The sequence below is a fragment of the Salmo salar genome, chromosome ssa19 (genome assembly GCF_905237065.1).
Source record: "Salmo salar chromosome ssa19, Ssal_v3.1, whole genome shotgun sequence".
In the NCBI taxonomy this organism is placed as follows: Eukaryota; Metazoa; Chordata; class Actinopteri; order Salmoniformes; family Salmonidae; genus Salmo; species Salmo salar.
This window is the reverse complement of record NC_059460.1, coordinates 40,886,714-40,899,213: the sequence shown is the minus strand read 5'-3', so window position 1 is coordinate 40,899,213 and position 12,500 is coordinate 40,886,714. Positions and strand designations below refer to the sequence as shown.

At 50.1% G+C, this 12,500-nt stretch overlaps 1 protein-coding gene across 1 annotated transcript in view; it reads right to left on the bottom strand.

The window, feature by feature from the left end:
* LOC106578815 (netrin receptor UNC5B-b) overlaps positions 1 to 12,500 on the bottom strand; it is a 182,025-nt gene that overhangs the window by 15,012 nt on the left and 154,513 nt on the right. The window contains exons 10-11 of the mRNA XM_045702314.1: positions 2,706 to 2,900; positions 2,016 to 2,182 (exon numbers count right to left, since the gene is read on the bottom strand). Of these exons, the coding sequence (XP_045558270.1) occupies positions 2,016 to 2,182; positions 2,706 to 2,900 (362 nt within the window). The remainder of the gene's footprint in view (positions 1 to 2,015; positions 2,183 to 2,705; positions 2,901 to 12,500) is intronic.

The window sequence follows — 12,500 nt, the reverse complement described above, 5'->3', positions numbered from 1 at the left end:
AGCCTTAAAACAGGACATTATAAATGCTGAAACAGGCTGTAAGTAAAGTACTGTGTTACCATTTGAATTGATTGAGTTTTCAGTGCATTCATTCATTAATGTTTCATTCACAGTCACACTCATCCATGTTTCAGTTGCCATTAAATATAACTTATTGAATTATTGAGTTTACAAATATATAATTAAAACATGTCTGAAAACCTGACAGCTTGTTAACGTTGGCTAATTAATATGAAATGTATTGAATAAAAACGTCTATCTTCTTTTCATTTGTATGAGTTTACAAATATACATCAAACATACACCATTCACTATACACCATACACCACACACTATACACCACACACTATACACCAAACACACACCATACACCACACACTATACACCACACACACTATACACCAAACACACACCATACACCACACACTATACACCAAACACACACAATACACCACACACTATACACCACACACACCATACACCAAACACACACCATACACCACACACTATACACCAAACACACACCATACACCACACACTATACACCACACACTAAACACCAAACATACACCATACACCACACACTATACACCAAACACACACCATACACCACACACTATACACCAAACATACACCATACACCACGCACTATACACCAAACATACACCACACACTATACACCGAACATGCACCACACACCAAAACACACACACCATACACCAATTCACCAAACACCAACCATACACGAACCATACACTAAACACCAAACATACACCAAGCATACACCATATACATGATTCACCAAACACCATACACCAACCATACACCATACACCAACCATACACCATACACCAACCATACACCAACCATACACCAACCATAAACAAACCATACACCATACACCGACCATACACCATACACCATACACCAACCATACACCAACCATAAACAAACCATACACCATACACCAACCATACACCAAACACCAACCATACACCATTCAGCATTCACCAAACACCAACCATAGACCATACACCAACCATTCATCAACCATACACCAACCATAAACAAACCATACACCATACACCGACCATACACCAAACACCAACCATACACCATAAACCATACACCAACCAAACACCAACCATACATCAAACACCATACACCAACCATACACCATACACCAACCAAACACCAAACATACACTAAACACCAAACACCAACCATACACCATAAACCATACATCAACCAAACACCAACCATACACCATACACTAAACACCAAACACCAACCATACACCATAAACCATACACCAACCAAACACCAACCATACACCATACAACAAACACCATACCCCAACCATACACCATAAACCATACACCAATCAAACACCAAACATACATCATACACCAAACACCATATAACCAAACACCATACATCATACACTATACACCATATAACCATATAACCATACACCAGACACCAATAATCATACACCATACACCATACATCAAACACCATACATCAAACAGCATACACCAAACACCATAGACCATACATCAAACACCATAGACCAAACACCATGCATCATACACCAACCACCATATAACCATACACCAACCATACACCATACATCATACACCATCGATAAAACACCATACACCAAACACCAAACACCATGCATCATACACCAAACACCAAACATCAAACACCATGCATCATACACCAAACACCATGCATCATACACCAAACACCAAACACCATGCACCAAACACCAAACGCCAAATGTCAACATGTTTTTCTGAGCCACTCTGCTTCTGCTTGGGGTCTAAAGCACTTTGCTGATGTAAAAATGGCTTTATAAATACTTTTGATTGACCTGAATTCACACACACACACACACACACACACACACACACACACACACACACACACACACACACACACACACACACACACACACACACACACACACACACACACACACACACACACACACACACACACACACACACCTTGATCTTGAGGCTGGGCAGGGGATCCAGCAGGGGAGACGTTGTCATGGGTATCTTGTGGTGACCATCGTCGGCACCCTGCTGCAGGGAGAAGAGAGGATCCCTGAAGGTACACGCTGTGGCCGTCAGGTCCGGGGGCGCAGAGGGGTGGAGGAGGTGAGGGTTGTCTGCAGGAGGAGGAGGAGGAGGTGGGTTTTGGTAGCAGAGGATAGCCAGGTCCAGAGATCATAGCCACCAGGTAAACAACAACATGTTGAGGAGAGAGAGACAGGTAATGGATGAGAATATATTGATTACTTGAAGATCAAAGTAAGAGAATCAGTGGTCTAGTTTAGAAAGCTTAGGAGCAAACTGAGGTATTTAGGAGGAAACTGAGGGGGTTACGAGCAAACGGAGGTAGTTAGGAGCAAACTGAGGTAGTTAGGAGCAAACTGAGGTGGAGACATATAACTACTCAGTTTGAGGGAAGACAAGCTGATATACAAGTTTGGAGATCAAGAACAGTTGAAAAAAGGTGATAAAAAGAATTGAAAGAACTGAGTGAGAAAGAGAGAAAGGTAGAAAGTGATTACTTTAAGATCAAAGTAGGAGAATAGGCCGTCTAGTTTAGAAAGCAGAGAGAACTATCCTCGTGGAACTAGATGTCTAACCTAGATGAGAAAGAGATGAGACAGCAAACCGTGGACTCACCCTGTCTGGGTGGTTTGTAGTTGCCGGGCTGGAAGGCTGTGGTGAGGGCGGAGGAGGAGTCAGTGATATCGCCGTGGAGATGGCGACAGTTGCGTCGGTATGCCAACACCCCCACGCACAGCACCAGCACCACACACAGTAACAGCGCCCCCACCAGGCCAGCGTACACTGTTACACCCATACCAGGGTCCAATGCTGAGAGAGAGAGAGAGAGAGAGAGAGAGAGAGAGAGAGAGAGAGGGTTTGGGCATTGCATGGACACACAGTTAGACACACACAGTTAGACACACACAGTTAGACACACACAGTTAGACACACACAGTTAGGTACACACAGTTAGACACACACAGTTAGATACACACAGTTAGACACACACAGTTAGACACACACAGTTAGACACACACAGTTAGACACACACAGTTAGATACACACAGTTAGACACACACAGTTAGACACACACAGTTAGACACACACAGTTAGACACACACAGTTAGATACACACAGTTAGACACACACAGTTAGACACACACAGTTAGATACACACAGTTAGACACACACAGTTAGACACACACAGTTAGACACACACAGTTAGACTCACACAGTTAGACACACACAGTTAGACACACACAGTTAGACACACACAGTTAGACACACACAGTTAGATACACACAGTTAGACACACACAGTTAGACACACACAGTTAGACACACACAGTTAGACACACACAGTTAGATACACACAGTTAGACACACACAGTTAGATACACACAGTTAGATACACACAGTTAGACACACACAGTTAGACACACACAGTTAGACACACACAGTTAGATACACACAGTTAGACACACACAGTTAGACACACACAGTTAGACACACACAGTTAGACACACACAGTTAGATACACACAGTTAGACACACACAGTTAGACACACACAGTTAGACACACACAGTTAGACACACACAGTTAGACACACACAGTTAGACACACACAGTTAGACACACACAGTTAGACACACACAGTTAGACACACACAGTTAGACACACACAGTTAGATACACACAGTTAGACACACACAGTTAGACACACACAGTTAGACACACACAGTTAGACACACACAGTTAGACACACACAGTTAGATACACCAACACAGGCCAAGAGAAAAAAGAAAGGACAAACAGACAGCCTTCTGAACAAGTTGAAACAGTCCCTTCAACCTTTCTCCTGTCTGAAGACACAGTCCTTGAGAGCTCTGAATAACAACAGCAAATATTGGATGATCGCAGCAGACTGCTGTTGTCATTGTTGAGTTGTTGAAGGTGAAAACCTTCAGTTTGCCCACTACACCTCCTCGCCTGCAGGGGTAGCTGTTGTCTACACTAGGAACGTTCCTCTCCCTCTCCCCCTCTCCTCCTTTCCCCACATACTAACCCCCTCTCTCCTCTCCTCTCCTCTCCTCTCCTCTCCTCTCCTCTCCTCTCCTCTCCTCTCTCTCCTCTCCTCTCCTCTCCTCTCCTCTCCTCTCCTCTCCTCTCCTCTCCTCTCCTCTCCTCTCCTCTCCTCTCCTCTCTCCTGCTGGGTGATTGTTTCTGACTAGCCTGCTCAGCCCTGACTCCACCACACTAACACAGAAAGAGCCAACACCAGCGTAAAATAACAGAGGAGAGAAAGAGAGGAGTGGAGAACAGAGGAGCTGAGGTATTATATATGGGAAGATAAAAGGTGATTAAGAAGAGGAACAGGACTAGAAGTGAGAGGAGGAACAGGACTAGAAGTGAGAGGAGGAACAGGACTAGAAGTGAGAGGAGGAATAGGACTAGAAGTGAGAGGAGGAACAGGACTAGAAGTGAGAGGAGGAATAGGACTAGAAGTGAGAAGAGGAACAGGACTAGAAGTGAGAGGAGGAACAGGACTAGAAGTGAGAGGAGGAACAGGACTAGAAGTGAGAGGAGGAATAGGACTAGAAGTGAGAGGAGGAACAGGACTAGAAGTGAGAGGAGGAATAGGACTAGAAGTGAGAGGAGGAACAGGACTAGAAGTGAGAGGAGGAACAGGACTAGAAGTGAGAGGAGGAATAGGACTAGAAGTGAGAGGAGGAACAGGACTAGAAGTGAGAGGAGGAATAGGACTAGAAGTGAGAAGAGGAACAGGACTAGAAGTGAGAGGAGGAACAGGACTAGAAGTGAGAGGAGGAACAAGACTAGAAGTGAGAGGAGGAACAGGACTAGAAGTGAGAGGAGGAACAGGACTAGAAGTGAGAGGAGGAATATGACTAGAAGTGAGCGGAGGAATAGGACTAGAAGTGAGAAGAGGAACAGGACTAGAAGTGTGAGGAGGAACAGGAGTAGAAGTGAGAGGAGGAATAGGACTAGAAGTGAGAGGAGGGAAAGAGGAGGGGAGAAGAAGAGAAGAGGAGAGGGGAAGAGGAGAGAAGAGGGGAAGAGAGGAGGAGAGGGGAAGAGGAGAGGAGGGAAGGAGGGGAGAAGAAGAGAAGGGAAGGAGAGAGGAGGGGAGAAGGAGAGGGGAAGAGAGGAGGAAAGGGGAAGAGGAGAGGAGGGAAGGAGAGAGGAGGGAAGAAGGAGAGGGGAAGAGAGGAGGAGAAGGGAAGAGGAGAGGAGGAAAGGAGAGAGGAGGGACGAAGGAGAGAGGAGGGAAGAAGGAGAGAGGAGGGAAGAAGGAGAGGGGAAGAGAGGAGGAGAAGGGAAGAGGAGAGGAGGAAAGGAGAGAGGAGGGAAGAAGGAGAGGGGAAGAGAGGAGGAGAAGGGAAGAGGAGAGGAGGAAAGGAGAGAGGAGGGAAGAAGGAGAGAGGAGGGAAGTAGGAGAGAGGAGGGAAGAAGGAGAGGGGAAGAGAGGAGGAGAAGGGAAGAGGAGAGGAGGAAAGGAGAGAGGAGGGAAGAAGGAGAGAGGAGGGAATAAGGAGAGGGGAAGAGAGGAGTAGAGAGGACAAGAGGAGGAGAGAAGTATTCAGAGGACAGACAAAGCGAAAATGTACAGACTAAAGTACAAGAGAAGGAGAAGGTAGAAGAGGAGAGCCTTAGGCGAGGCGCAGCGGAGGAGCGGAGCAGAGCTCGCACGCTCACGTGGTGCGACAGGACTGAATCAGACAGCCGTCCTTACTTATTACCACAGGATGGGAACAATAGCGAATTAGGTGCATTACTGTAGAGCGCCTTCCCCTGAGCCCATGTCACATCCAGCTAAAGAACACTAGCATCACATGTAATGTAAAATATATTACTATATATTACTGATGACTTAAAACCAGATATAAGATCAAGTTTAGGTCCCTCAACAAGTCTTACTGTTCTACTGCTTTTAAAAATAAATGATTGAGATCATACAGGTAACTGCCAGAATAAAGGAAACACGTGGGTAAATGAGGGATACAAAGGATATTGAAAGCAGGTGCTTCCACACAGGTGTGGCTAGTATATTGAAAGCAGGTGCTTCCACACAGGTGTGGCTAGTATATTGAAAGCAGGTGCTTCCACACAGGTGTGGCTAGTATATTGAAAGCAGGTGCTTCCACACAGGTGTGGCTAGTATATTGAAAGCAGGTGCTTCCACACAGGTGTGGCTAGTATATTGAAAGCAGGTGCTTCCACACAGGTGTGGCTAGTATATTGTAAGCAGGTGCTTCCACACAGGTGTCCACTCTCCCTGTCCACTCTACCTGTCCACCCTACCTGTCCACTCTCTCTGTCCACTCCCCCTGTCCACTCTCCCTGTCCACTCTCCCTGTCCACCCTACCTGTACACTCTCCCTGTCTACTCTACCTGTCCACTCTCCCTGTCCACTCTACATGTCCACTTCTCTGTCCACTCTACCTGTCCACTCTCCCTGTCCACTCTACATGTCCACTTCTCTGTCCACTCTCCCTGTCTACTCGCCCTGTCCACTCTCCCTGTCCACTCGCCCTGTCCACTCTCCCTGTCCACTCGCCCTGTCCACTCTCCCTGTCCACTCTCCCTGTCCACTCTCTCTGTCCACCTGCCCTGTCCACTCTCCCTGTCCACTCTCTCTGTCCACTTGCCCTGTCCACTCTACCTGTCCACACTCCCTGTCCACTCTCCCTGTCCGCTCACGCTGTCCACTCTACCTGTCCACTCTCCCTGTCCACTCTACCTGTATACCCGCCCTGTCCACTCTCCCTGTCCACTCTCCCTGTCCACTCTCCCTGTCTACCCGCCCTGTCCACTTTACCTGTTCACCCTACCTGTCCACTCTCTCTGTCCACCTATCCTGTCCACTCTCCCTGTCCACTCTACCTGTCCACCTCCATGTCCACTCTCCCTGTCCACCCTACCTGTCCACTCTCCCTGTCTACTCTACCTGTCCACTCTCCCTGTCCACTCTCTCTGTCCACTTGCCCTGTCCACTCTCCCTGTCCGCTCACCCTGTCCACTCTACCTGTCCACTCTCCCTGTCCACTCTACCTGTATACCCGCCCTGTCCACTCTCCCTGTCCACTCTCCCTGTCCACTCTCCCTGTCTACCCGCCCTGTCCACTCTACCTGTTCACCCTACCTGTCCACTCTCTCTGTCCACCTATCCTGTCCACTCTCCCTGTCCACTCTACCTGTCCACCTCCATGTCCACTCTCCCTGTCCACCCTACCTGTCCACTCTCCCTGTCTACTCTACCTGTCCACTCTCCCTGTCCGCTCTCCCTGTCCACTCTACCTGTCCACACTCCCTGTCCACTCTACCTGTCCACTCTGCTGTCAAGCCCTGTCCACTCTACCTGTCCACTCCCCTGTCCACTCTACCTGTCCACTCTCCCTGTCTACTCGCCCTGTCCACTCTCCCTGTCCACTCGCCCTGTCCACTCCCCCTGTCCACTCTCTCTGTCCACTTGCCCTGTCCACTCTTCCTGTCCACTCTCTCTGTCCACTTGCCCTGTCCACTCGCCCTGTCCACTCTACCTGTCCACACTCCCTGTCCACTCTACCTGTCCAATCTGCTGTCAAGCCCTGTCCACTCTACCTGTCCACTCTACTGTCAAGCCCTGTCCACTCTCCCTGTCCACTCTACTGTCAAGCCCTGTCCACTCTCCCTGTCCACTCTACTGTCAAGCCCTGTCCAATCTCCCTGTCCACTCTACTGTCAAGCCCTGTCCACTCTCCCTGTCCACTCTCCCTGTCCACTCTACCTGTCCACACTCCCTGTCCACTCTCCCTGCCCACGTCCCCTGTCCACTCCCCCTGTCCACTCTACCTGTCCAGTCTCCCTGTCCACTCTCCCTGTCCACTCTCCCTGTCTACCCGCCCTGTCCACTCTCCCTGTCCACTCTACCTGTCTACCCGCCCTGTCCACTCTCCCTGTCCACTCTCCCTGTCCACTCTCCCTGTCTACCCGCCCTGTCCACTCTCCCTGTCCACTCTCCCTGTCTACCCGCCCTGTCCACTTTACCTGTTCACCCTACCTGTCCACTCCCCCTGTCCACTCTCCCTGTCTACCCGCCCTGTCCACTCTCCCTGTCCACTCTCCCTGTCTACCCGCCCTGTCCACTTTACCTGTTCACCCTACCTGTCCACTCCCCCTGTCCACTCTACCTGTCCAGTCTCCCTGTCCACTCTCCCTGTCCACTCTCCCTGTCTACCCGCCCTGTCCACTCTACCTGTCCACCCTACCTGTCCACTCTCTCTGTCCACTTCCCCTGTCCACTCTCCCTGTCCACTCTACCTGTCCACCTCCCTGTCCACTCTCCCTGTCCACCCTACCTGTCCACTCTCCCTGTCTACTCTACCTGTCCAAACCCCCTGTCCACTCTACCTGTCCACTTCCCTGTCCACTCTACTTGTCTACTCCCCCTGTCCACTCTCCCTGTCTACTCGTCCTGTCTACTCGCCCTGTCCACTCTACCTGTCCACGCTCCCTGTCCACTCTCCCTGTCCACCCTACCTGTCCACTCTCCCTGTCTACTCTACCTGTCCACTCTCCCTGTCCACTCTACTTGTCCACTCTCCCTGTCCACTCTCCCTGTCTACTCGCCCTGTCCACTCGCCCTGGCCACTCCCCCTGTCCACTCCCCCTGTCCACTCTCCCTGTCCACTCCCCCTGTCCACTCTACCTGTCCACTCTCCCTGTCCACTCTCCCTGTCTACCCGCCCTGTCCACTCTCCCTGTCCACTCTACCTGTCCACCCTACCTGTCCACTCTCTCTGTCCACCCCCACTGTCCACTCTCCCTGTCCACTCTACCTGTCCACCCTACCTGTCCACTCTCTCTGTCCACCCCCACTGTCCACTCTCCCTGTCCGCTCTCCCTGTCCGCTCTCCCTGTCCACACTCCCTGTCCACTCTACCTGTCCACTCTGCTGTCAAGCCCTGTCCACTCTCCCTGTCCACTCTACTGTCAAGCCCTGTCCACTCTCCCTGTCCACTCTACTGTCAAGCCCTGTCCAATCTCCCTGTCCACTCTACTGTCAAGCCCTGTCCACTCTCCCTGTCCACTCTCCCTGTCCACTCTCCCTGTCCACTCTACTGTCAAGCCCTGTCCAATCTCCCTGTCCACTCTACTGTCAAGCCCTGTCCACTCTCCCTGTCCACTCTCCCTGTCCACTCTACCTGTCCACACTCCGTGTCCACTCTCCCTGGCCACTCCCCCTGTCCACTCCCCCTGTCCACTCTACCTGTCCACTCTCCCTGTCTACTCTACCTGTCCACTCTCCCTGTCCACTCTACTTGTCCACTCTCCCTGTCCACTCTCCCTGTCTACTCGCCCTGTCCACTCGCCCTGGCCACTCCCCCTGTCCACTCCCCCTGTCCACTCCCCCTGTCCACTGCCCATGTCCACTCTACCTGTCCAGTCTCCCTGTCCACTCTCCCTGTCCACTCTCCCTGTCTACCCGCCCTGTCCACTCTCCCTGTCCACTCTACCTGTCTACCCGCCCTGTCCACTCTCCCTGTCCACTCTCCCTGTCCACTCTCCCTGTCTACCCGCCCTGTCCACTCTCCCTGTCCACTCTACCTGTCTACCCGCCCTGTCCACTCTCCCTGTCCACTCTCCCTGTCTACCCGCCCTGTCCACTCTACCTGTCCACCCTACCTGTCCACTCTCTCTGTTCACCTTCCCTGTCCACTCTCCCTGTCCACTCTACCTGTCCACCTCCCTGTCCACTCTCCCTGTCCACCCTACCTGTCCACTCTCCCTGTCTACTCTACCTGTCCAATCTCCCTGTCCACTCTACCTGTCCACTTCCCTGTCCACTCTACTTGTCTACTCCCCCTGTCCACTCTCCCTGTCTACTCGTCCTGTCTACTCGCCCTGTCCACTCTCCCTGTCCACTCTCTCTGTCTACTCGCCCTGTCCACTCTCCCTGTCCACTCTACCTGTCCACCCTACCTGTCCCCTCCCTGTCCACTCTCCCTGTACACTCTACCTGTCCACTCTCCCTGTCCACCCTCCCTGTCCACCCTACCTGTCCACTCTACCTGTCCCCTGCCCTGTCCACTCTACCTGTCCACTCTACCTGTCCACTCTACCTGTCCACTCTCCCATGTCAGATCTGTGTTAAGGGTTCAACCTTGCTTCTTTGGTTCAAAGCCTTGCACTGCTCTCTCAGAGTTGACAAACAGGACAAGACTGGAAAACATCCATAACCAGGGTGGACAACAGACATAATCAGAGTGGACAACAGCCATAACCAGGGTGGACAACATCCATAACCAGGGTGGACAACAGACATAACCCGGGTGGACAACAGACATAACCAGGGTGGACAACAGACATAACCAGGGTGGACAACATCCATAAGCAGGATGGACAACAGACATAACCCGGGTGGACAACAGACATAACCAGGGTGGACAACAGACATAACCAGGGTGGACAACATCCATAACCAGGGTGGACAACAGACATAACCAGGGTGGACAACAGACATAACCTGGTTGGACAACAGACATAACCAGGGTGGACAACAGACATAACCAGGATGAACAACAGACATAATCAGGGTGGAACAACAGACATAACCAGGGTGGAACAACAGACATAACCAGGGTGAAAACAGACATAACCAGGGTGAAAACAGACATAACCCGGGTGGACAACAGACATAACCAGGGTGGCCAACAGACATAACCAGGGTGGACAACATCCATAACCCGGGTGGACAACAGACATAACCAGGGTGGACAACAGACATAACCAGGTAGGACAACAGACATAACCAGGGTGGACAACATCCATAACCAGGGTGGACAACAGACATAACCTGGGTGGAACAACATCCATAACCAGGGTGGAACAACAGACATAACCAGGGTGGACAATATCCATAACCAGGGTGGACAACATCCATAACCAGGGTGGACAACAGACATAACCAGGGTGGACAACATCCATAACCAGGGTGGACAACAGACATAACCAGGGTGTAACAACAGACATAACCAGGGTAGGCAACAGACATAATCAGGGTGGACAACAGACATAACCAGGATTAACAACAGACATAACCTGGATGGACAACAGACATAACCCGGGTGGACAACAGACATAAGCAGGATGGACAACAGACATAACCAGGATTAACAACAGACATAACCAGGGTGAGCAACAGACATAACCAGGATTAACAACAGACATAACCAGGGTGAGCAACAGACATAACCAGGATGAACAACAGACATAACCCGGGTGGAACAACAGACATATCCAGGGTGGAACAACAGACATAACCAGGATGAACAACAGACATATTCAGGGTGGAACAACAGACATAACCAGGATGAACAACAGACATATTCAGGGTGGAACAACAGACATAACCAGGGTGGAACAACAGACATAATCAGGGTGGAACAACAGACATAACCAGGGTAGAACAACAGACATAACCAGGGTGAAAACATGACATAACCAGGGTGAAAACAGACATAACCAGGGTGGAACAACAGACATAACCAGGATGGACAACAGACATAACCAGGGTGAAACAACAGACATAACCAGGGTGAAAAACAGACATAACCAGGGTGGACAACAGACATAACCTGGTTGGACAACAGACATAACCAGGGTGGACAACATCCATAACCAGGGTGGACAACAGACATAACCTGGGTGGAACAACATCCATAACCAGGGTGGGCAACAGACATAACCAGGGTGGACAATATCCATAACCAGGGTGGACAACATCCATAACCAGGGTGGACAACAGACATAACCAGGGTGGACAACATCCATAACCAGGGTGGACAACAGACATAACCAGGGTGGAACAACAGACATAACCAGGGTAGGCAACAGACGTAATCAGGGTGGACAACAGACATAACCAGGATTAACAACAGACATAACCTGGATGGACAACAGACATAACCCGGGTGGACAACAGACATAAGCAGGATGGACAACAGACATAACCAGGATTAACAACAGACATAACCAGGGTGGGCAACAGACATAACCAGGATTAACAACAGACATAACCAGGGTGAGCAACAGACATAACCAGGATGAACAACAGACATAACCCGGGTGGAACAACAGACATAACCAGGGTGGAACAACAGACATAACCAGGATGAACAACAGACATATTCAGGGTGGAACAACAGACATAACCAGGATGAACAACAGACATATTCAGGGTGGAACAACAGACATAACCAGGGTGGAACAACAGACATAATCAGGGTGGAACAACAGACATAACCAGGGTGGAACAACAGACATAACCAGGGTGAAAACAGACATAACCAGGGTGAAAACAGACATAACCAGGGTGGAACAACAGACATAACCAGGATGGACAACAGACATAACCAGGGTGAAACAACAG